Source organism: Dendrobates tinctorius, unplaced genomic scaffold, assembly GCF_039654945.1.
Source record: "Dendrobates tinctorius isolate UK_male_01 unplaced genomic scaffold, ASM3965494v1 ptg000124l, whole genome shotgun sequence".
In the NCBI taxonomy this organism is placed as follows: domain Eukaryota; kingdom Metazoa; phylum Chordata; class Amphibia; order Anura; family Dendrobatidae; genus Dendrobates; species Dendrobates tinctorius.
The window spans coordinates 189,793-213,093 of NW_027361792.1; the positions used below are offsets into that span (position 1 = coordinate 189,793).

Below are 23,301 nucleotides of genomic sequence, written 5' to 3' on the forward strand. Positions count from 1 at the left end.
CTAGTTGTAATGATTTCTGTGCTGGTGACGTGCCAGACTCCGTCTTTAGCTTCGAGGGCGCAACGTTGTCACCCAGGGAACGACTACTGTGCCGATCTGAACCGGTGGGGATCGATGGAGATGGATGTGCAGAGATCACCCTCTCCGCTGTGAGATGGACAGCCTCGCTGAGCGCCATCTCACGGGAATGGCGACTGTCCCGTCCTGCCGACGGAACTGCTGTGAACAAGGTGTCGCCCTGCACGGAGCGCCACCTCTTCATGGCGATATACGGAGTGCGTGTGCTCGGGGCAGGTACATGTTACTGGATGGCGGCACTTTATATGCTCCATTCTGCTGCAAGGTTCGTGCGTTCGATGTTTAGGTCATTTCAGGACGCTACAGGAAATACTCTGCTGATTTTAGCCCCTTGTATGTTTTCATGTGTCCAAGAAGGTCGTGACAGTGGGGTCATTTACTTACGTAGGAGCATGCTCAATACACAGGACAGATGAGGAAAGCTATCATTAGAGAGCGTGCAGGTCAGACCAGCCATACTGCAGGCCCGCAATGATCAGGAGCACACAGGGAGGCTGGGGGAGCAGCGCACTCCTGAATGTGAACGATCCAGCGCACACTCCACCTCCGCTCCTCATCGGCTGCGGGACTGCCAGCAGTCAGCCAGTGACCACCTACCCTGTGCTGCCACTGTACCTAAGACTAAAGATGTGTGTGTCACACTTGTGGACTCAGTGATCCAGTCCATTAGCCACATTTCCTGAAGACCAGCGGTCGCCCACCATCATCTGCTCTGCTGGTAAAGTGCTCTTTATAGATTTGGTGCACTGTGGACAGCACAAGTATGGCTGCAAACTGATGCGAGGCCCCTGAGTAATGTCCCCCAGATATGCGGGCGCTGGAGCATCGGGAAACCTCGGGGCTGCACTGTGCGATGCTCCCCCGGCGGCGGCTGCAGCGAGCGGGCGCTTTATTCCGCTCCGTCACTCGCCCCTATCTCTATTGATCTGACACGCTGTTTATCTGATGCTGCGCTCAGTAATGCTTCGCTAGGGAAAAACACACAAAACAAGCTCCGTGCATCAGCATTTTCATTGTGCCCCGAGCTGAGCCTCCCTTCACATGGTAACATCCCCTTTTAAATCACACACAAACTTTTTTTTTTTTTTTGTATTGCGTCCCCCCGTGCCTCTCCCCGTCCATTCTGTGTGTCTGGTCCAATGCTGGGTTGACGGTGGTGGCGGGCTCGTGGTCTCTCCTCGTGGTGTGCGATGTTCCTCCTGTGCCGCGCTCTGTAGTGTCTTCATCTGTTCCCCGAGCTCTCGTTGGGGCGGAGTTCAGCTCTGTCTGCTTGTGTCTATTCCAGGGGGGGCTAATTAGACCATGGCTTCATTTAAACTTGATTTCCTGCCTGAGATGATGGTGGATCATTGCTCTCTGAATTCCAGTCCTGTGTAAGTTGTTTTTGAGCCGTAGACATCCGAGCTATCGCTGCTTGTACCTCATTTTTTCCTGTGCGTTTCTCGTGAGCTCTGATCCTTGTCACTATGTAGCTGTGCTGTCACCTTGAGATCAGCTGCGTCTCACCTCCACCTGTCTCTGAGCTCATGGCTGCGACCGGTCGCTTCAGAAGTCTGATCTTCTGGAGTCGACCATCTTTTATTTATTTTTTTGGATGGTGCTGATACTCACGTTCCTGTTTGTCGTGTATCCGTCCTGTACATAACACTGGATTAACTCCTGATTTTGGAGCTTTCGTTAACTCTTTAGTGTACTTATAACTTCTGTGTGTATTTTGCGCTGGTGAAGTGGTTATTGACGTCTACCTCATTATCATTGCTCGTTTTAGATCCAAGAAGATGAATGGCACCATGGACCACCCAGACCATCCGGATCCAGACTCCATCAAGATGTTCGTGGGACAGGTTCCCCGCAGCTGGTCAGAGAAGGAGTTAAGGGAGCTGTTCGAGCAGTACGGTGCCGTGTACGAAATTAACGTCCTGCGGGACCGAAGCCAGAACCCTCCGCAGAGTAAAGGTGAAGCTTTCCGCCAGTCCGTGTTCAACCTTAGGGGCGATTGTAGCAGTTGTCACATCATCTTGTCCTTTTTTTTTTTTTTCTTGACTCCAGGATGCTGTTTTATCACTTACTACACACGTAAGGCTGCATTAGAAGCACAGAACGCTTTGCACAATATGAAGATTCTTCCTGGGGTGAGCAACCTAGGAGGGGGGGAATGGCTACTTAGGAGGGGGGATGGCAAACTAGGAGGGGGGGGATGGCAAACTAGGAGGGGGGATGGCAAACTAGGAGTTATGGCAGACTCTGATAGGAGGGGCGATGGCAAACTAGGAAGGGGGTGGCAGGCTTACATTGGAGGGGGGATGATAAACTATAAGGGGGTGGCAGACTATCAGGGGGGTGGCAAGCTAGGAGGGGGGGCGGTAAGCTGCGAGGGAGGGCAGTAAGCTAGGATGAGGGTGACAAATTCGGAGGGGGGGTGAGTAACCTAGGAGGGGTGTAGTAGTGCCATTATCAGGGTTGTACATGCTCCAACATCGTTTTGATTGTGTGCAGATGCATCATCCGATACAGATGAAACCGGCTGACAGTGAGAAGAATAATGGTATGTCGCCTGCTTCTGAGAGCCGTGCACACGTTTTTCATGCATCCAGGGCTCTTCCTTCCTGTGTGAACTATTACAAGCTCATTACTCTCGGACCACCGCAGTTTTTTACACCTGTCGGTGCGGCGTTAGTTGGAAGTAACAAACCTTTGTGGTAAATGAGTCCCTTAAGATGTAAGTGAATGCTCCCCATCACTTAGGGCTCGTTCTGATGTCGGCTTTTCTTGTAGTATGTTCTCTATCCATGGTTGCAGAACTCGTACCTTTTCTAGCGTATGAGGCTGCTCACGTGTCCGTCTAGTCTGCACACAATCGCAGAAATGTGTCCAATTTTTACCCACGTCTCGGATCAAACTTGATATGGCAAGTTTGAGTCTGTGAAAAATCAGACTTCACTCTGATGCCATCTTTGTGCTATAAATTGATGGGATAAACTGGGGAATCTGCCCTCGGGTCATTTTTTAGTCATTGGTGACTCTGACCAAACGCTGAAGTGCAGACCATTTATTGCATACGAGAGACATCACTGACGTGGGAACGAGGCCTTACATGAACGCTTTAACAGTTGGTAATTGTGCAGCTGATGGCAGAATACCGATCCGAGTGTTCAGCTTCATCCTGTTCATCTGGAGGACTGTCATGTGACTGCCGAGTACCAGTTATTCGTCGCCCCTTGCCGATTTATTCTGATAATTGACGTCTTATAGGATCTAATGTCACGTTTTGTCTATTTTCATTAAAAGCTGTTGAAGACAGAAAGTTGTTTATCGGCATGGTGTCCAAGAAGTGTAACGAAAACGATATCCGGGTCATGTTCTCCCAGTTTGGGCAGATAGAGGAATGCAGAATTCTGCGCGGACCGGATGGGTTAAGCAGAGGTAAGTGTGAGCGATGGGCTGGACATGACCTGCACATTTTGTAACTTGCAGGGGTTTTTTTTGCGGATTTTATATACAGTATATATGTATGTGTGTGTGTGTATACATTTTTTTTTTTTTTATTAACCTGCAGGTTGTGCATTCATCACATTTACAACCAGATCTATGGCACAGAATTCAATCAAAGCCATGCACCAAGCACAAACCATGGAGGTGAGTCCTGGCAATGTTCTCTTAAAGGTTCAGGTAGCCGCCCTTTTTATGGAAACAATGATTTAATGAGGCTGGCCAAATCCTGATCACCTTACCTATGAAAAAGTGAATCGTGATGACCAGGTTTTGCTTCCGGTGCTCTTACTCATCATGCACCAGCTGGCAATAGACTGCTTGTGTGTTGCCCCTGCCGACCGAGGTGGGCAGCGTAGTTACTTTGGCTATTGGGGAGGGCTAATTCTGTGGCTACCAGGGAAGCGGTGGTGTTTGATGCAATATTGTTTTACACTGAAGCCATGCTCCTCTCATGTTCCTGCTTGCCTGTATACCCGCTTGTGATTGTCCGGGCCTGGTGTCCGTGTGATGGAAGCGCTTCAGTTTCTCACCTCGGGTTTTCTTTCTTTCCTTTTTTCTTCTCTTTTTTTGCAGGGTTGCTCGTCTCCAATTGTTGTGAAGTTTGCAGACACCCAGAAAGATAAAGAACAGAAAAGAATGGCACAACAGCTCCAACAACAGATGCAGCAAATTAACGCAGCCTCTGTGTGGGGGAACCTGGCCGGACTGAACAGTCTGGCACCACAATACTTAGCAGTAAGTGTCGGCAGGTTTGAGCTCCTCCACTTTGGTTATGTATAACCTTGGTGGTGGAGAAAACCACGTCCTCTTTGTGAAGTGAGGGCTGCGCCGATTCTTTTGCCCGGATTTGAGCTGAGCATCTAGAACGCATCTCTCAGGCGACTTCTATACCTGATTCTTTGGTGAGGTCCCACTGACCTGCACTGGTTATTATTATTATTAGTAAAAAAAAAAAAAAAAAAAATCAAATTCCCTGAGCCATTTATCTTCCTGATGAAGAAAATGTCCATGTGAACTAGGCATAAGGAACAAAAGTCTGATTTCCACAGTTCTGTGGTCAGCTCAGTCTTCTGCGAGAATCGCTGGTCCTCGGGCAGTGCGGTGGCTTGGCATCGGCTAACCCGTTTGCAGTGGAAACACCTAATTCTTTTGTGGTGGTGTTTGTTGTAACTCACCCGGCCCTTACTGTTCACTCCGTCTCCCGTTGTGCACCCTGTGGATATCTGTGGTGTGATACGTCTTCTCCCCGGACCGGAACGAGCCCTCACTCTCCTTCTTGTTTTGTTTTGGTGTAATGTCTAGCTTTATTTGCAGCTCCTCCAGCAGACAGCCTCCTCCAGCAACCTCAACTCCCTAAGTGGCCTCCATCCCATGGGAGGTGAGTACTCCATGGGGAGGACATCAGGTGTGTGCTTTTTACTTTTTATTTTTATACTTGCGTTGATTAAAAAAAAAGTCTGCATTTTATTGTCAGTCACAATTAACATGTGCCGTCTCCTTTTCTTAAAAAAAAAAAAAAAATATAAAAATTAGATTTGAGCATTTTGGCTGATGCACATGTGGCGTTCTCATGCCTGTGTTTCAGGACTCAGTACCATGCAGATACAGAACTTGGCAGCTTTAGCAGCAGCTGCCAGCGTTACACAGAACCCAAGTGCAGGCTCGGCACTCACTACATCCAGCAGTCCCCTCAGCGTCTTGACCAGTTCTGGTGAGCTGCACATGTTTTCTGCGAACTGTCTGTGTCCAATTCAGGACAAGTTTCTGACGTTTCTATTCCAGGGGCAGAAATACTGAATAGGGAACATTTAATCTCAAAAGGAAATTATACCTAAAGTATAGATACTCTGTAATGGGAAAGACTGGGGGCTCCAGCCAGGCCTGTGGCCTTAAATGCTCAGTCCGGGTGCCGATGTGCACAGATCACTGTTGAAAGGCATGTCAGCACTGTATCTGCTCCTTTCCAGCGATCTGCGGGTCCCAGAGGTTGGGTCATGAACTGATGGCATGTCCAGATTAATACATTTTAGAAAGGGGGGGGGTGATCCGGGATTTGTAAAATTGTGCTGAAACACGAAAACTAAATACTTAGCATCCGTTCCCACGCTGCACCCCAGTTTCTATTGACTGCAGAAGTCACAGCCTGTATACCCCACTGGACCTTCAGGGTCTCTGACTATCTACCACTGAGGCCAATGAGTGGCTGCAGGTGTCACATCTGTTATACGAGCAGTGACCGCTGCACCCAGACTAAACAGTCCCCCGGCCAGGACCCAGCACTGGAGGACACGGTGAGTATTTCCTCTTTGTTTAGCTCTGTCGCCTGCATGCAGCATTTTAAACATCTCGGACAACCCTTAAAAAAAAAAAAAAAAAAATAAGTTTGTCATTTAATGTTGTAAAAATTACAATTACTAGATGTGACCTTTACACCTGAGACATTTATTGACCAGTTTTTGGTTAATGTTGCTGTCCCAAATGACAAGAATGGGTTTGCATTTCTTACAATCATTGTCGCCACCTAATTTGTGCCCTTCAGCGTTATATGGGGGATTAAGGATGAGCTGCACTTAATACCTGGCCTGCCGGGGTCTTCAGATGTGGTTTAGACCTCTATATAATGTACAGATGTCCTTGTTTGCATGGTTTAGATCAGTGATCTCCAGCTTGCGGCACTACACTATAGTTGTGAAACCACGCACTCTGCTAGAGGCTTTTTAGGCATGGTGGGAGTTGTAGTTCCTCCACACATACGAGTAAAATGAGGTGTTAGGTATGACCGCCATAACCAGCTGCAGTCGCCTGTAATAATGTGTTGGACTAAATCTATATAAGTAAGTATCAAATTGTATGATGGTGGAAATGAATGTACTAAGGAGGCTACGGAGGCGACAAAAAGGGGGTCAGGTAAATGCCGATCTCTCCCTAAAACTCCATAATCACTGGAACTGCCAAACTTCAGACTCCAGGTGCTGTAATATGAAGACCCATCGTACAATAAAACATGTGGTGGTCAGTCATTAATGTAAGCGAAAGCTCATTGTCTCACTCACAGGGGTCCGGGAAGCTGAGGTATGAGTAGATGTTTGATGGACTCGTATAAGAGACCCTTAAAGGGGTTATTTGGTGAAAATGAGTTATTTATTACCGAAAAAATAGAAAAGGGGATAACTTGATCCGATGGGACCCGTCTCCTGGGAACAGCAGCGATCAGCAGAACGGGCACTAAGTAGAATGGCAGTGCACCCACCCGACCACTGCTCCATTCATCCTCTATGGGGCTGCTGAGCACTCAGCGTTTTTCGGCAGCTCTATAGAGGATGAATGGAAAGGAAGTCGGTCGTGTGCACTGCTGCTCTACTGTAATAAGGGTAAAAGTCACCCCTTCAGACGGTCGGTGCGGGGTCCAGCAATTAAACCCCCGTAACCCCCCCCCCAAAGTTATTACCTTTTCTGTGCACAGCTAATAACTTGTTTTCGGCGGACAGCCCCCTTAAACGCTGCCGGATAAGCGCATGGAGGTAACACTGTGGTCACAGACAGCCGGGTCTGTGCATCCTCTTCACTGACGGACAGCTTGCTTATTACGAGGGTAGAGCTATAGTACATGGTAAAGTAATGCCAAACACTCGGGAAGTTAGGGGGGACTGTACTGTCAGCTGCCAGAGGGGGAAGTGGACTGATTCTGTCCAGAGCAGCACAAAATTGTTAAATGCTGTTTAATGCCTTTTGGTATTTATTTGACCCCGATTCCTAGTACTTACGGTTCTTACAATAAATTTGCTCTTAGTTCTGTGGGTTTTAGCCTTTTTGGTCATTATGGGCTTAGCCAATGTAAATCATCCAGATTTTTTTCTGTTACACAAGAGTCAGACATTTTTCTCGTTTTACCCTTTTGTCAGGTTCGTCCCCCAGTTCCAATAACAGTTCATCAATCAACCCCATGGCGTCTCTCGGAGCTCTGCAGACCTTGGCCGGTGCCACGGCAGGTCTCAACGTTGGTTCTCTAGCAGGTAAGTTGCCGATGGCCGTAGCTTTATAATGGCACGTCATCATGAAATGTTAGGCCATGTACAGACATGAGATGTAATGCAAAGGTGAAATCTGCTGTAAATTGTATTCCTAATTTTGCTTTTAGATACGAGACAGATTCCGGAGCTCAATTTGGACGCTTTCTTTCCGATAGGTATGGCGGCTCTAAATGGCGGTCTGGGCAGCAGCGGTCTCTCAAATGGCACTGGCAGCACAATGGAGGCGCTGAGCCAGGCTTACTCTGGCATCCAGCAGTATGCAGCCGCGGCATTGCCCTCCCTCTACAACCAGAGCCTGTTATCACAGCCGGGCCTGGGCGCTGCAGGCAGTCAGAAGGAAGGTATGTTATCAGGTAGGGCTCATCAGCAGGGTGGCGTACTGGAGGCTGACTGACGGCTCCTACAGAAACAGAACGGTCGTGATTGAAATGCATTCTCCAGATTATGGCTGCGTGTCTGGGCCTGAACGCTGGTCTGGTGGCCTGAACAGACAGTCTCAAATACATAGATGACGCTGCCTGCTCAGATCACCGGGTCTGTAGACTGGCTTGGACTTGCGGCTGTCATATGGACAGGAAGATGTGTGAATGAGCCTTAACTTTTTAAGGCTAATTGGGCATGTTGGAGCTGAGCCTTGGTCTCTCTATGTGGGAGGTGTATAGATGGAGTAGGAGAAGCTTTGTCTGGTCACATATGTATTAAAGAGAAATGATGGACCAAGCTTAGAATGGGTCCTCAATGTAAGATTGTGGGGTCCAACACCGATCAGCTTTGGCTGGAAGTAAAAGGAGAAAGCCAGAACTGCGCAGCTCCACACACCGTGTAGTGGCCATTCTCTGTACTGCCGCTCGGCTCCTATTGAAGTGAATGTGATCTGATTTTCTTACCCCACACGCTACATCCGTCCACAGCGAGAGCTGATAATCGCTGATTTCTGGGGGTGCTTGGTGACACTCCCATCGATTAGATATTGATGGCCTATCCTAATCAAAAGACAGCAATTCATAAAATCCTGAACAACCCCTAAATTTAGGCAGCGTATAATTAATAATAATAATAATAATCTTTATATAGCGCCAACATATTCCGCAGCGCTTTACAGTTTAACAGTTTCAAAACAAGTCATAAGTAACAACGCTAACAATACAATAATTAAAGCAAAATAAGACAACCCTGCTCGTGAGAGCTTACAATCTACAATGAGGTGGGGGAGATACAGAGTACAGGTGTGTATTTACAATGGTGTATTTACAATGAAGGTCCAGCCATCTTGCGGGAGTGAAGGATGGATGGAGATAGTGAATGGGCTACACACGCACACTTACACAGAGAATGACTTTGATTAGTGAATGTGATAGGCCGCTCTGAACAGGTGTGTTTTGAGGGAGCGCCTAAAACTATGCAAATTGTGGATAGTCCTGATTTCTTGAGGTAGAGCATTCCAGAGGATAGGAGCAGCACGGGAGAAGTCTTGGAGTCGGGAGTGGGAGGTACGGATTAGTGCAGAGGTTAGTCGAAAGTCGTTTGCAGAGCGCAGCGATCGGCTAGGCCGATAGACAGAAATGAGAGAAGAGTTGTAAGGGGGTGCCGCACTGTGGAGAGCTTTGTGGGTGAGAACAAGTACTTTGAATTGGATCCTATAATGAATGGGCAGCCAATGTAAGGACTGGCGAAGAGCGGACGCGTCCAAGTACCGATTACCCAGATGGACGATCCTGGCCGCTGCATTAAGTATGGACTGGAGAGGGGATAGTCGAGTGACGGGGAGGCCAATTAATAGAGCGTTGCAGTAATCCAGGCGAGAGTGGATCAATGCAACAGTGAGGGTTTTTGTTGTTTCCATAGTGAGAAAAAGGCGGATTCTAGAGATGTTCTTTAGGTGTAAGCGGCAGGAGCGGGCAAGGGATTGTATATGGGATGTGAAGGAGAGATTGGTGTCAAACATAACACCCAGACAGCGCGCCTGCTGCCGGGGTGTTATTATGGTGCCACCCACAGAGAGGGAAATGTCAGATTTAGGGAGGTTAGTAGACGGCGGGAGCAGAAGAAGTTCAGTTTTGGAGAGGTTGAGTTTCAGATAGAGAGTGGACATGATATTGGAGACTGCGGACAGACAGTCACTGGCGTTCTGTAGTACAGCGGGGGTAAGGTCGGGGGAAGACGTGTATAGTTGTGTGTCATCAGCATAAAGATGGTACTGAAAGCCAAATCTGCTCATGGTCTGTCCAATTGGGGCCGTGTAGAGAGAGAAAAGAAGGGGGCCAAGGACTGAGCCCTGAGGTACCCCGACAGCAAGAGGAAGAGGAGATGACGTGGAGCCAGAGAACAAAACACTGAAGGAGCGGTCAGAGAGATAGGAAGAGAACCAGGAGAGTGCAGTGTCCTTAATGCCTAGTGACTGGAGCCTAGAGAGTAGGAGAGGGTGGTCAACAGTATCGAAAGCTGCAGATAGGTCAAGAAGAATGAGCAGAGAGTGGTCACCGTTACGTTTTGCTGTCAGAAGGTCATTGGTCACTTTGATGAGTGCAGTTTCAGTCGAATGTAGGGGGCGGAAGCCGGACTGTGAAGGGTTTAGAAGGGAGTGAATGGAGAGGTAACGGGTAAGGCGGGAGTAAACTAGGCGTTCCAAAAGTTTAGAGATGAAGGGGAGATTGGAGACTGGTCTGTAGTTGTTTGTGCAGGATGGGTTGAGAGCAGGTTTCTTTAGTAATGGAGTAACGATGGCGTGTTTGAAGGAGGATGGGAAAATGCCCGAGGAGAGGGAGAGATTAAAGATTGTAGTTAGGTGGGTTGTGACGACTGGAGAGAGAGACTGGAGGAGATGTGAGGGAATGGGGTCGGTAGTGCATGTAGTCGGACGAGAAGAAGAGAGGAGTCTGGAGACTTCTTCTTCTGTGATGGGATCAAATGTGGAGAGTGAGCCAGGGGAGATGTAGGAAGGGATGGGAGTCACAGCACTTGGTGGTTGGGAGCAGATTTCTTGACGGATATTATCTATTTTTTCTGTAAAGTGGGAGGCCAGGTCATCAGCACAAATGTCTGTGATAGGGGCTTGTGCTTTTGGCCTGAGGAGGGAGTGAAAAGTGTCAAAAAGTTTTTTGGGGTTGTTGGCTAGTGAGGAGATCAGGGTGGTGAAGTAGGTCTGTTTGGCAAGGTGAAGGGCAGCGTTATAGGTTCTTAACATAAATTTGAAGTGGATGAAGTCTTCTGGTGTGCGGGTTTTTCTCCATAGGCGTTCAGCACTCCTGGAGCATCGCTGGAGAAGTTGAGTTTGCGATGTGAGCCAGGGCTGTTTTACTCTGTGTTTGGAGGTTCTGAGGGTGAGGGGAGCTACTTGGTCAAGGGTGCTTCTAAGAGTGTCATTGTAGTGATGAACAGCCAGATTAGGACAGGAAAGAGAGGAGATTGGGGACAGAGATGAGTGTAGGGAATCTGAAAGTGTCTGAGGGTTAATAGCTTGTAGATTTCTGACTGTGTGGTAGGTAGGAATGAGCTGGGGTGGGCGAGGATTTGTGAGCGTGAAGGAGAGAATGTTGTGGTCAGAGAGTGGAAGCGGTGAGTTGTTTAGGTGGGAGATTGAACAGAGCCGGCAGAAGACCAGATCAAGGGTGTTACCGTCCTTATGTGTCTCAGAGGTTGAAAGCTGTGAGAGGCCTAGAGATGTGGTTAGTGATAGAAGCTGGGATGCAGATGTGGAATTAGGGCTGTTAATGGGGATGTTGAAGTCTCCCAGGATGAGGGTTGGTAGTTCTGAGGACATGAAGTGTGGCAGCCAGGCTGAAAAGTGATCAAGGAAGTGGGTGGGTGAGCCTGGGGGCCGGTATATGACCGCTACCCTGAGGGAGAGGGGACGGAAGAGCCTGATGGTGTGGACCTCAAAAGAAGGGAATAAGAGTGATGGGACTGGGGGGATGACCTGGAAAGTGCATTGTGGGGACAGGAGTATGCCAACTCCACCACCAGGTCTGTTTGTGGGTCTCGGGGAGTGAGAGAATTGTAAGCCACCGTAGGAAATGGCAGCAGGAGAGACAGTGTCAGTATCCTGAATCCAGGTTTCAGTGAGGGCCAACAGATTAAGAGAGTTGTTCAATTAGACAAGACAGCAGAAAAGTCGGTGGCGTAAACACTAATACTTTTGGTGGAACTTGCTCGCCACGTCAGAAACTTTCAGCTGCACCCAGAAATGTTGGTTTCTTGCTTCTTATTAGTGAATGTACCCCCCTCCCCCCATGTCTTTGTGATTTGTGGTATGAGTAATGGGGTGCACATGATGCCTAACCAGTTGCTCTTTGTCTCATAGGCCCAGAGGGCGCAAACCTCTTCATATACCACTTGCCCCAGGAGTTCGGGGACCAGGACATCCTGCAGATGTTCATGCCATTCGGAAATATTGTGTCTGCCAAAGTTTTCATTGATAAACAGACGAACCTCAGCAAATGTTTTGGTGAGTGTTTCCCGTCTGCTTTCTCTACACGCCTGGTCCCCATCCTGTGCCTCTACGAACTACAACTCCCAGCAAGCCCAAACAGATGGGCAACACCTCGAGGGGACGCAGGTTGGAAACCAGCGATGTAAAATATATCTAAACTTGTTTTCAGGAAAAGTTGCCGGTTTCTAGATTATTGCATTTTTTTCTTTTTTTTTTCTTTATCTTTTTTATTTTACCTTTTCTATGTTTTGTTTCTCATGTTGCCCCCATGTTTCCATCTCCCCAACCTCTGTGCTTTTCTCGAGCAGGTTTCGTAAGCTACGACAATCCAGTTTCCGCTCAGGCTGCTATCCAGTCCATGAACGGCTTTCAGATCGGAATGAAACGTCTGAAAGTTCAACTAAAACGCTCCAAGAACGACAGCAAGCCCTACTGAACTGTACTGCCCTGGGAAGTGAGCGAGAAGGATGTTCTGGTAAGTGTGGGATGGAAAGGCCAAGCCCAGGACCTGTGCCTGGAGGAGAGCACTTAGTGACAACACAGACTATGCTGTCTTTTCAGCAGCCCCAAAGCATCTACGTGTGCTTAAAGCCAGAAGCCTCTTTCCCTCGTAAAAGACTCTGGGTACAACTTTTTGTTGTGAAAATTATTTTTATTTTTTTTGCTTCATATGGAGAAACGGCTTGTACTACTTGTTCCAAGTGTTTTCTTTTGGAGTTTAGGTGCCATATCAGTGATTTTTATGATTAATATTATTTGGACTTTGCTGTGTTTTGTACAAATGTGTGTGGATGTCCCAACACCAGAACCCCTGGAAAAGGAGAGAGCGAGCGGCCGTGGAAAGCCACCTGTCTGCTCACTGCTCCGCCTGCCATCTCTCTGCAATCATTGAAGTTGCAGGCTGTCACATCTTGCACATTTTTCTACGGTACAACAGACCTTTTTTTTTTTTTTCTCTTTTTCTTTATGCTCCTGCAGTCGTCATTTTTCCTACCTTCATGTAATCCATTTTAAAATGGCACCGCATGCAGCCCAGTCATTTTAGGGCTGATGGATTCTGCCCATTGAATGACCCTGAAACACACGGGTCTGCATCGCGGGCATTAAGGCCTGGTGCAGGTCGTACACTTGCTGCACATGGAGCCGGAGCAATCCTGCGCGTCCGGATAATGTTTGCAGTGCAGAGCTTTATCACAATGCAATACGATAACTTTTTTTTTTTTTAACCAGGTGATACGTTTACTGGTAATCTTTCTCGCCATCTATGGCAGGCGGGGCACGGAGACGACAGCGCAGCAGCGGGCTGCTCCCCTCGCACGCTCGTGGGCTGGCGTCCGGTGTTGTGTGGTAGAATAGATGAGTACTTCATATGCCCGTGTGTGTATGTACCCGGGTACATACCGACATACACGGATCGTGATTTACATGACGAAGATGAACTGCTAAAACTTGAATAATGTATACTCAGAGATGATAAAGTGTTTTTGATTTGGAATAATGTGAATCATAAAGAGGCTTCCAGGCTCCTGATAAAAAAAACAAAAACTTTTATACACGTGTAAAATCAAAAATCCGAACTGACTAAGACAATTGAAGGAAAACTAAGCCTGTAAGAATGTCATTTCTATTTTTATAGAGGTTTTATACAGCTCGGATGAGTGAGCAATATTTATTGCCTAAATTATTTCACTGGGAAGAGATTTTGTAGAATTTGGAAGATGGCGACTTTATTTTGTGTTGTGTTTTTTTTTTTTTTTTATATATACAGATTATTCTGCATCGTGCTTTAGGTAAAACGATGTGCGGGGAGGGAACATATACAGGATGCCCGGCCGAGGCCCGCTGGGGTATAAATGTGAAAAACAGGTCTCTTCCTGATCTTGTCAGTATTTTTTAAGACTTAATTTTTACTCCAAAAAGTTTACAAGTTAACCAAGGCGGCGTCTCGGCTCTGGTTCTCATGGCCCCTGACTACACGACTGACCGACCACTAGAAAAGGTGAATGAGAAGCAGCTGGGGGGGGTGAATGCTATCCATGGCCGTCCTAAAATGAAATAACATTACTCTGTTGTAAGCAAAGCCTTGGTGAAGGTATAGAAGTCATAGTGGTGGATACAGCTGCAGTGATGGGAAAATCTACTTAAAGGTGCTATGCATGCAGAACACACCAGTAATGCAAACCGCTGGCCAGGGGGGTAGTGCACGCTCGTGCAGGTCTGCAGCAGAGCACGTAAATTTAGGGCCACATGGGCTGGATATGCTGCAGATTTCTCTGCAAATTTCCAACAAAATGCTTAAGCTAGCATTGCATAGGGTGAAGACCCCCAGCAATACATTAGTGGGCTGCAGTGCCGCTCAGTTTATTCTGCAGATGTTAAATGGTGCTGGGATATCAGACTTGTGAGAACATGTCCTAAGCCTTTGATGTTGCTGTCCTTAGGATTTCACGTCTGAAATGTGAGAAATGTGAACGCGCCCCAAGTCGACATTGGTTTGCACTTTATTTGTAAGTCTGTTGTCACCAAGTAATAGACTGCAACCTCAATCATCACAGAACATTTAAAACCTCTAGAAGTAAATGGCAAAGTTAGTTTTAGACAATCAAAATAAATCTGTTAGGGTGCAAAGGAAGATTAGGCAATCGTCAACTTTCTGAGGTTTACATCACACATAATCATTAAAAAGCCACACAAAAGCTCACCCTGCATCTGCCCAACCCTGTTCCAATACGGACAGGCAGTCATAAATTCAATGTAGGAGTCGGATAATCAGAGCTCAGGAACTGACTGCTTTAATGTAAGACAACGCTGACAATCAGAGCTCTGGCGCCGGCTTCCTTTATGTAGGGGAGGCTGATATACAGAGCTCAGGCACTGCCTGCTATAATATAGGGAGAAGCAGATAACCAGAGCTCAAGTGCTAACTACTCTTATGTAGAGGAGGCTGATAAGAGTTCAGGCGCTGACTGCTTTTATTGAGACCTATAACAATAAAGGAGCATGATACCATCAATAATACAAATGGAGAAATGTATAAATTTTTATTGCACAATCAAATGACATACAAAAAAACATAAAAAGTAAAAAATATCAAAGTAGTACCAAAAAGTGGAGTGTCGGTGAGGATACAAAAAGATCTGGACTAGATCACATTGCACAAAAGTTACAAGCACCAAACCCTACACAGTCTACAAGAATGTATATACCAAAGTGGATCACAACAACGCATGAATAGCAAGGTCAGCCACCAGTGTGAATGCCAAGCGTCAATGAGATACCACAATAGATAAATAAGTAATCCCTTTAAAAAAGACTATTAAAGCCACAGGCAAAAGTTACCATATAATCAATAGGGCCATTCAAAAAGGATAACAAGTGGACAAAATAGGGAAAGAGATGAAAAGAGCCGCTATTCCCTAACTTAGGCTGGTTTCACATTAGCGCTTTTTAAGCGCACGCACGGCCGGGGGTAGCTCCGCCCCCGAGCCGGCTCTCTGCCCGGCGTGCCCGCCCCTTGCTTGTAGCGCCGCCTCCTAGCGCACAGCGGCGCCTGCGATCGGCGCACCCTATCTTTAGCATAGGGTGCGCAGATCGTGCGCAGGCCGTGCGCTAGTTGCGCTTTGACCTGCGCTGCGCACTTTTGACGGTGCGCCGAGCACGCCGAAATCCGAAAAGTTTGATTTTGGCGTGCACGGCGCACCGTCAAAGGTGCGCAGCGCAGGTCAAAGCGCAACTAGCGCACGGCCTGCGCACGATCTGCGCACCCTATGCTAAAGATAGGGTGCGCCGATCGCAGGCGCCGCTGTGCGCTAGGAGGCGGCGCTACAAGCAAGGGGCGGGCACGCCGGGCAGAGAGCCGGCTCGGGGGCGGAGCTACCCCCGGCCGTGCGTGCTCTTAAAAAGCGCTAATGTGAAACCAGCCTAAAGTGCGGGACATAGTGCAGGCAATGTACATAGTATATAAGGTGCTTACCCAAGTGGATGAATGTGCACGGTGATCAGCCAGGACCGTGCCCCAACGCACGTTTCGCTCACTGGGCTTCTTCGGGGGGCTGACTGCTTTTATGTAGAGGGAGGCTGATAAACAGAGCTCATACTCTGACTACTGTAATGTAGGAAGAGGCTGATAACCAGAGTTCAGGCACTGCCTGCTATGATACAGGGAGAAGCAGATAACCAGAGCTCAAGTGCTAACTACTCTTAGGGTACTGTTAGACTTAGCGATGCACCAGCGATCCCGACCAGGATATGATCCGGTCAGGATCGCTGGTGCATCGCTAAGTGGTCGCTAGTGAGCTGCCAAACAGGCAGATCTCACCAGCGACATAGCAGATGTCGGGGGTCGCTACTTACCTGTCAGACGAGGCGATCCTGACGTCCTCACGTCCACGCGTCGCTCATCGCCACAGCAGGAAGCCGCCGACGAGAAACGGCCCAGGATGTTCTCGCGCAATCAGCGATAATCAGCGGGGGAGCCGGTCGGAAGTAAGTATCACACATAGCGATATCGCTAGCAATATCACTGCTGCGTCACAAAACCAGTGACGTTATAGTGATATTGCTAGCGATATCGCTTAGTGTAACGGGCCCTTTATTTAGGACAAGGCTGATAACAATAAGGCACTGACTTCTTTTATGTAGGGTGAGGCTGATAACTAGAGCTCGGACACTGACTTTTATGTAGGAGGAAGCTGATAACCAGAGCTCAGGCACTGACTTTTTAGGGGTTGACTGATAGCCAGAGCTCAGGCACTGACTTCTTTTACGTAGGAGGAGGCTAATAACCAGAGCTCAGGCATGGACATCTTTTATGTAGTAGGAGGCAGATAACCAGAGCTCAGGCACTGACTTCTTTTATGTAGGAGGAGGCTGATAACCAGAGCTCAGGCACTGACTTCTTTTATGAAGGAGGAGGCTGATAACCAGAGCTTAGGCAGTGACTACTTTTACTTAGGAGGAGGCTGATAACCAGAGCTCAGGCACTGACTTCTTTAAATTAATATTTTTTTTTTTCTAAATACACATTGTGTTGCCAAATAAGAAGCAAAAATAACCCATCCCGGGCTCATAGACGGCTTTGGGCATGGTGCTCGTGATAGACGTGGCACAATCTAAAGCCTCCGCTTCTTATAGCGTTGTTTCGGGCAATAGTTTGTCTTTTTTTAGGTCATCTGTTCAGCTCCATATTGTCTTGTATTCAGAGCATAGCTGTCACAGTGGTGTCGGAGGGGTTAGTGGAGGGGGCTGCAGATGCCCATAGTTTACATGGGGGCGGTTTGGGTTCTGCCGGCCTCCACACTGCCGCTCCTGTCATGTCAATGTCGGGTGCTGGGCTGACTCCTTTTTTTTTTTTCTACTTCATATTTATTTCATTTTTTTTTTTTTGCATGGTGATTCCAGTCTCTCTAATTTTGTGTCTGTCGGGTGTCGTGTCCCTCCAGAGCGTCTCACAGTCCTGTGTACATGCGTGTGTGACATGTCGATCGTCCTCCCTTCCCCGGTCCTGGGCGTCCTCTGCATGTCTGTAGGGCCGGGCCCCGGTGCCCGGCCGCGTCCGTCTCTCTCTCTGTGATTTGATGTATTGCGTTGTGTAACTCAGTGCTTCTCCTTGTTTTTCTCTGGTTTGTTTTGTTTTCTAGATCCCTTCCTGCCATTTGTCCATCATTGTGCCTCTAAAGCATGTCGGTGTGGCGTTCAAGTACATCGTCCAAATCCTTGTTTCTTCAGCTTCTTTGATGCTTGAACTCTCACCTCTGAACTTGTGTTTTTGACTTTTTGTTTTTTTTTATGCTAATATGTTGTATTTTTACCATGTTGTTGTTTTTTGGTTTGTTTGGTTTTGTTTTGTTTTTTTCTTTTATTTTCTTGCGTGTTGCCAAATCGGCTTTGCTACAAAGACTGCGAAGAGGGACACAATATTTAAATCTCGCATTTGATTATTAAAAAAAAAAAAAAGAGAGAAAAAATTATATAAATCTATTTTTCTAGAAATTGATAAAGTAAACCACTTAATTTTTTGGGATGCTACTTTGTACCGGATCTTTTCGGCGGGCCTAGCTGGCACACCTTGTTTAATATTTGTCCTCTTTCGTTGTGTTTCTACCAATCGGATTAATTCTGTCTCCTCTCTGCCGGAGCTGTTGAGGGGGGGGGGGCGTCTTTTTATTTTTTACCTACGTAATTAGAATCTGAAAGGCAGTCCCATTGTGCTGCCTGCGAGCGGCTTCTCTGTGTATTGCCCTAACTTGCATTGTAGTCATTTATATTCCCCCCCCTTCCCGAATCTTGGGTTCAGCTTGGCCGATGTCCCTTGACCTTCCCGTTTGGGGTGCTGTCTTATTTTTATGAAGCTGTCTCGTCAGCAGAATGTGACTGTTTTTTCTTATTTTTTTCTGTTTTTTTTTTGTTTTGTTTTTTTTTTTTCATTCAATGGATTGTGCCAAAAATTCTCTTTATATATCTATATATGTTTCTGCCTAGTCCTCTGTCTGTTTTTCACCCTGGCTCAGCCATTTCAATACCCCCCAACGAGGGGCTCGCTGAGCCGAGTTATTTCTGTGGTTTTAGAGGTAAAAGTGCAAAGCAGGGCTGTCAAATGTCATTATTCTTTTTTTTTTTTTTAAAGCATAAATTGGTTTAGCCGCGTCCTTTTGTTTTAAATTTGTGTTTCCTTTTGATGTCTGAGACGTGCAGTACAAGGTATCGGCGGCGTGTTCAGGCTGCGCCGCGGCCTCTTGCCCGCTAACTTGCAGGGTAATCGCGCTGTTTTGACGGCGCGCCATTTTGTGGTTGGCACCGTAAACTCCTCATAACTGGTCATGGACACAGGGCAGAGCGGCTCGTTCTGACAGCTACCAATGCGAAGAATTAGAAAAATCTATATTCAGGTCTCAAAAACGCTCCCTGAATTGTCTTCTGTTTTTTTTTTCTTGGAAGGAGAATGATAATGGCCTCCATCGTTAACGTGTCTCCTCACGTCTCAGCGCTTCTGCAGAGGTAGGAGAGCTGCAATGCTCGGCCATATCAGAAGTCCCATAACTTTATTTTTTTCCTAACTACTAAGCCTTGTATAAAATAAGGGGAAGAATCCCCTGACCACTTTTCTCCAGGAACAGCACCACTCTTGTTTACTGGCCGTCTCCGGTATCGCAGCATTGTGCCACAATACCAAGCACCGTTCATAGACGCGTGCCGATGTTTCTCGCTCTGGACGGCCTCCCGCAAGGTTTCCTCCTTTCCTTTTGGATCGGGGTGGAAATTCTAGATAGTAAGGCTGTGCTCTGCCTCCTCACCCCTGTACATAGCCCATACGATGGTTACAGGCTCAGCCCACCCTCGTATGAAATGCATTGTGGGTATAAAGGCCTCCGCTGCATTCCCGCCTCACTGGGAGCCGGTCATTACGTGACCGCTAGTGTTCCCTATGGTGCTTGTCTCGTCCACAGGGTATAACCCCGGCCCATACGTAACGGTGCGCACCCCGGGGCTTGCTATTCAGCTCCGTGCTATGTTTCGTTTTTGTTTTTTGTATTTTTGAGGCAGGACACCCCCGGTACAGCCTGAACACGCCGCTCCACGCAGAAGGGAGCGACTTCTCTGTATCCTCACAACCTACGTCTTGACCGGGGGGAGATGCTCCCACTACGGACACCGTAACCGAAAGAGCCAACAAATGCCAAAATCGGCTTCTTCTGACTACTTTTTTTTTTTTAATACTACAAAGAGAAGGAATAAAATATATATAAAATGTGTAAGTTCCGTGGTGACTCTATGCATTGCCATATTGTTACCTCTGCCTTCCTAATCTCTGCCTGCTTTTTGTGAATAATTCTATATAAACTTTAAAAAAAAATTAAAAAAAAATACAATAAAAACCGAAGAAAAAAAAAATCTTTTGGAGACAAACCTGTGGGCTTTTATATTGGTACAAACTGATTGTAGTTAACACTAGGATTTTTGTACAGTTTTTTTGCCTTTTTCTACTAGGAGAAAAAAAAAATACAATGTAGAGTGATTTATTTCACAATGTGAAGTCAAAAAACAGGAGAATTTGCCACTATCTGACCAAGTTGTCCTTCTGTGCTGCCGTGACCGGACTCATGAGATCTCCACTCTCCCTTCCTCACAGATGCTTGTTTTTGTTTTTTCTTAATTGTCTTGAATTTATTTTTTATTTTTCCTCTTGATTTGCAAAGCAAAAATTTAGTTTTGTGTTATGTTTTTTTTTTTTTTTTCCTTTTGTTTGATAGTTTTGTGTTTATTTCTTTTTTCGTGTGAAATTGTTATTGTAAAATGTAGAAAAATATAAAGTTTTCTTTAATGGTTTAAGAGGAGAAAAGGATTAAAAAGAGAGAAAAGGTAACCACTACTGCTGCGTAGCCGATCGCTAAAGTTTGTGGATTAAAGAGTTCTCCGAGTTTGAAGCCGGTGTGTCTGTGTTAAAGAATTAACCTTCTGTAACCTTTTCTTTCTATCCCCCGTCCCCTTCCTTCCAGCTATTTACAAACTGTTTTAATTGTGCACACACATACACAAACACAGAACCGACTAGAAGTCATTTTGTAACGTGTGGTACCTTCCTTTGTTTGTTTGCTATTAAATTGTTTGAGAAGAGCGAGTGTGGTCCGATTATTTCACCGCATGCACCGAGCGGACACGTACCGCTGCACCCCCGCTCAGTCATTGCGGGACCGACGGAGACAGCCAGATTCACAGATCACTCCATATGGTGCCAAACTGAAAAGTCTGTGCCCCCCACATCCACCTCCGGGGGCTTCACTGTCCTCATCTACATCCATAGACATTAATATGGAGAAAGTATGTGCCCCCCCACATCCACCTCCGGGGGCTTCTCTGTCCTCATCTACATCCATAGACATTAATATGGAGTAAGTATGTGCCCCCCACATCCACCTCCGGGGGTTTCACTGTCCTCATCTACATCCATAGACATTAATATGGAGAAAGTATGTGCCCCCCACATCCACCTCCGGGGGCTTCTCTGTCCTCATCTACATCCATAGACATTAATATGGAGTAAGTATGTGCCCCCCACATCCACCTCCGGGGGCTTCTCTGTCCTCATCTACATCCATAGACATTAATATGGAGAAAGTATGTGCCCCCCACATCCACCTCCTGGGACTTCTCCGTCCTCATCTACATCCATAGACATTAATATGGAGAAAGTATGTGCCCCCCACATCCACCTCCGGGGGCTTCTCTGTCCTCATCTACATCCATAGACATTAATATGGAGAAAGTAGTATGTGCCCCCCCCCCCCCCCCACATCCACCTCCTGGGACTTCTCCGTCCTCATCTACATCCATAGACATTAATATGGAGTAAGTATGTGCCCCCCACATCCACCTCCGGGGGCTTCACTGTCCTCATCTACATCCATAGACATTAATATGGAGAAAGTATGTGCCCCCCACATCCACCTCCGGGGGCTTCACTGTCCTCATCTACATCCATAGACATTAATATGGAGAAAGTATGTGCCCCCCACATCCACCACCGGGGGCTTCTCTGTCATCATCTACATCCATAGACATTAATATGGAGAAAGTATGTGCCCCCCACATCCACCTCCGGGGGCTTCTCTGTCCTCATCTACATCCATAGACATTAATATGGAGAAAGTATGTGCCCCCCACATCCACCTCCGGGGGCTTCTCTGTCCTCATCTACATCCATAGACATTAATATGGAGAAAGTATGTGCCCCCCACATCCACCTCCGGGGGCTTCTCTGTCCTCATCTACATCCATAGACATTAATATGGAGAAAGTATGTGCCCCCCCCCCCCCCCCCACATCCACCTCCTGGGACTTCTCCGTCCTCATCTACATCCATAGACATTAATATGGAGTAAGTATGTGCCCCCCACATCCACCTCCGGGGGCTTCTCTGTCCTCATCTACATCCATAGACATTAATATGGAGAAAGTATGTGCCCCCCACATCCACCTCCGGGGGCTTCACTGTCCTCATCTACATCCATAGACATTAATATGGAGAAAGTATGTGCCCCCCACATCCACCTCCGGGGGCTTCACTGTCCTCATCTACAGCCATAGACATTAATATGGAGAAAGTATGTGCCCCCCACATCCTCCTCCGGGGGCTTCACTGTCCACATCTACATCCATAGACATTAATATGGAGAAAGTATGTGCCCCCCACATCCACCTCCGGGGGTTTCACTGTCCTCATCTACATCCATAGACATTAATATGGAGAAAGTATGTGCCCCCCACATCCATCTCCGGGGGCTTCTCTGTCCTCATCTACATCCATAGACATTAATATGGAAAAAGTATGTGCCCCCCACATCCACCTCCGGGGGCTTCTCTGTCCTCATCTACATCCATAGACATTAATATGGAGAAAGTATGTGCCCCCCACATCCACCTCCGGGGGCTTCTCTGTCCTCATCTTCATCCATAGACATTAATATGGAGCAGATATAATGGCTCCGCCCTTCTAGGAAGGATTTCTAGAAGATTTTAGAGGCGTCTCTGTGTGAATCATTGCCCATTTGTCTGGTTAGACCCTGATGTTGGGGGAAGCCAGGCTCAAAATCTCCATTATAGGTTGGGGTGCAGGGGGTCTGTGTGGCCGCTCATATTCTCCCCTCTATGTCCGTACCAAGCATGTGCACTGAACACAGTCATGGGGGGCAGATAAGGGTCTTCCCCAAACTGTTGCCACGAAGCTGAAGCTAGTTTTCCATATTGTCTTGTGCTGAAGATTAAGATTTCCAATCACTGGAGCTGAGGGTCCAAGAGTGCCCTGATAACAGCTCCTCCACCATCTGTACAGGGGGCGCAATTGCAGTCAGGGGGTAACGTGTTCCCGGAATCACTAAACCCAGACTCCTCCATCAGACGCAGATAGAGAAGTGCGATCCGTCACTGCACAGAACACGTCTCCTCCAGAGTCCAGTGGTGGCGGCTTTACACCACTCCATCCGACGCTCAGCATTGTGCTTAGTGATGTACGGCTGCATGCAACTGCTCAGCCATAAAGCTCCAGGCGGGGGCGCAATGTTTGCTGATACCAGAGGTCGTCTGGACTGCATTTATAGGGTCAACAGAGCTGATACACAGATGCAAAATTCATTATGACACCAAATTGCAAAATTAAGTTTTAGCCTAATATACATGATGCATTTAAGTAAAAAAAAAAATGCTGGACGTTATTCCTGAGTGGGGCTTGAGTCAAGAAAATTCTGTGGACCTTTTTGTATGCACTGATGGAAGCGT

General features: G+C 47.2%; 1 protein-coding gene across 23 annotated transcripts in view; it reads left to right on the forward strand.

The window, feature by feature from the left end:
- CELF1 (CUGBP Elav-like family member 1) overlaps positions 1-20,644 on the forward strand; it is a 30,685-nt gene extending 10,041 nt beyond the window's left edge. For 2 of the 23 annotated variants that reach the window (XM_073541563.1, XM_073541564.1), the window contains exons 3-16: positions 1,364-1,451; positions 1,847-2,034; positions 2,128-2,210; positions 2,575-2,623; positions 3,367-3,501; positions 3,635-3,714; positions 4,144-4,305; positions 4,873-4,975; positions 5,156-5,281; positions 7,473-7,583; positions 7,709-7,954; positions 11,902-12,045; positions 12,339-12,505; positions 17,670-20,644. In XM_073541563.1, coding sequence (XP_073397664.1) covers positions 1,381-1,451; positions 1,847-2,034; positions 2,128-2,210; positions 2,575-2,623; positions 3,367-3,501; positions 3,635-3,714; positions 4,144-4,305; positions 4,873-4,975; positions 5,156-5,281; positions 7,473-7,583; positions 7,709-7,954; positions 11,902-12,045; positions 12,339-12,466 — 1,626 coding nt within the window. In that variant the 5' untranslated portion in view covers positions 1,364-1,380 and the 3' untranslated portion in view covers positions 12,467-12,505; positions 17,670-20,644. The remainder of the gene's footprint in view (positions 1-1,363; positions 1,452-1,846; positions 2,035-2,127; positions 2,211-2,574; positions 2,624-3,366; positions 3,502-3,634; positions 3,715-4,143; positions 4,306-4,872; positions 4,976-5,155; positions 5,282-7,472; positions 7,584-7,708; positions 7,955-11,901; positions 12,046-12,338; positions 12,506-17,669) is intronic. The other 21 variants (XM_073541575.1, XM_073541576.1, XM_073541565.1 and 18 more) reach the window with 20 other exon arrangements.
- Positions 20,645-23,301: the final 2,657 nt, after the last annotated feature.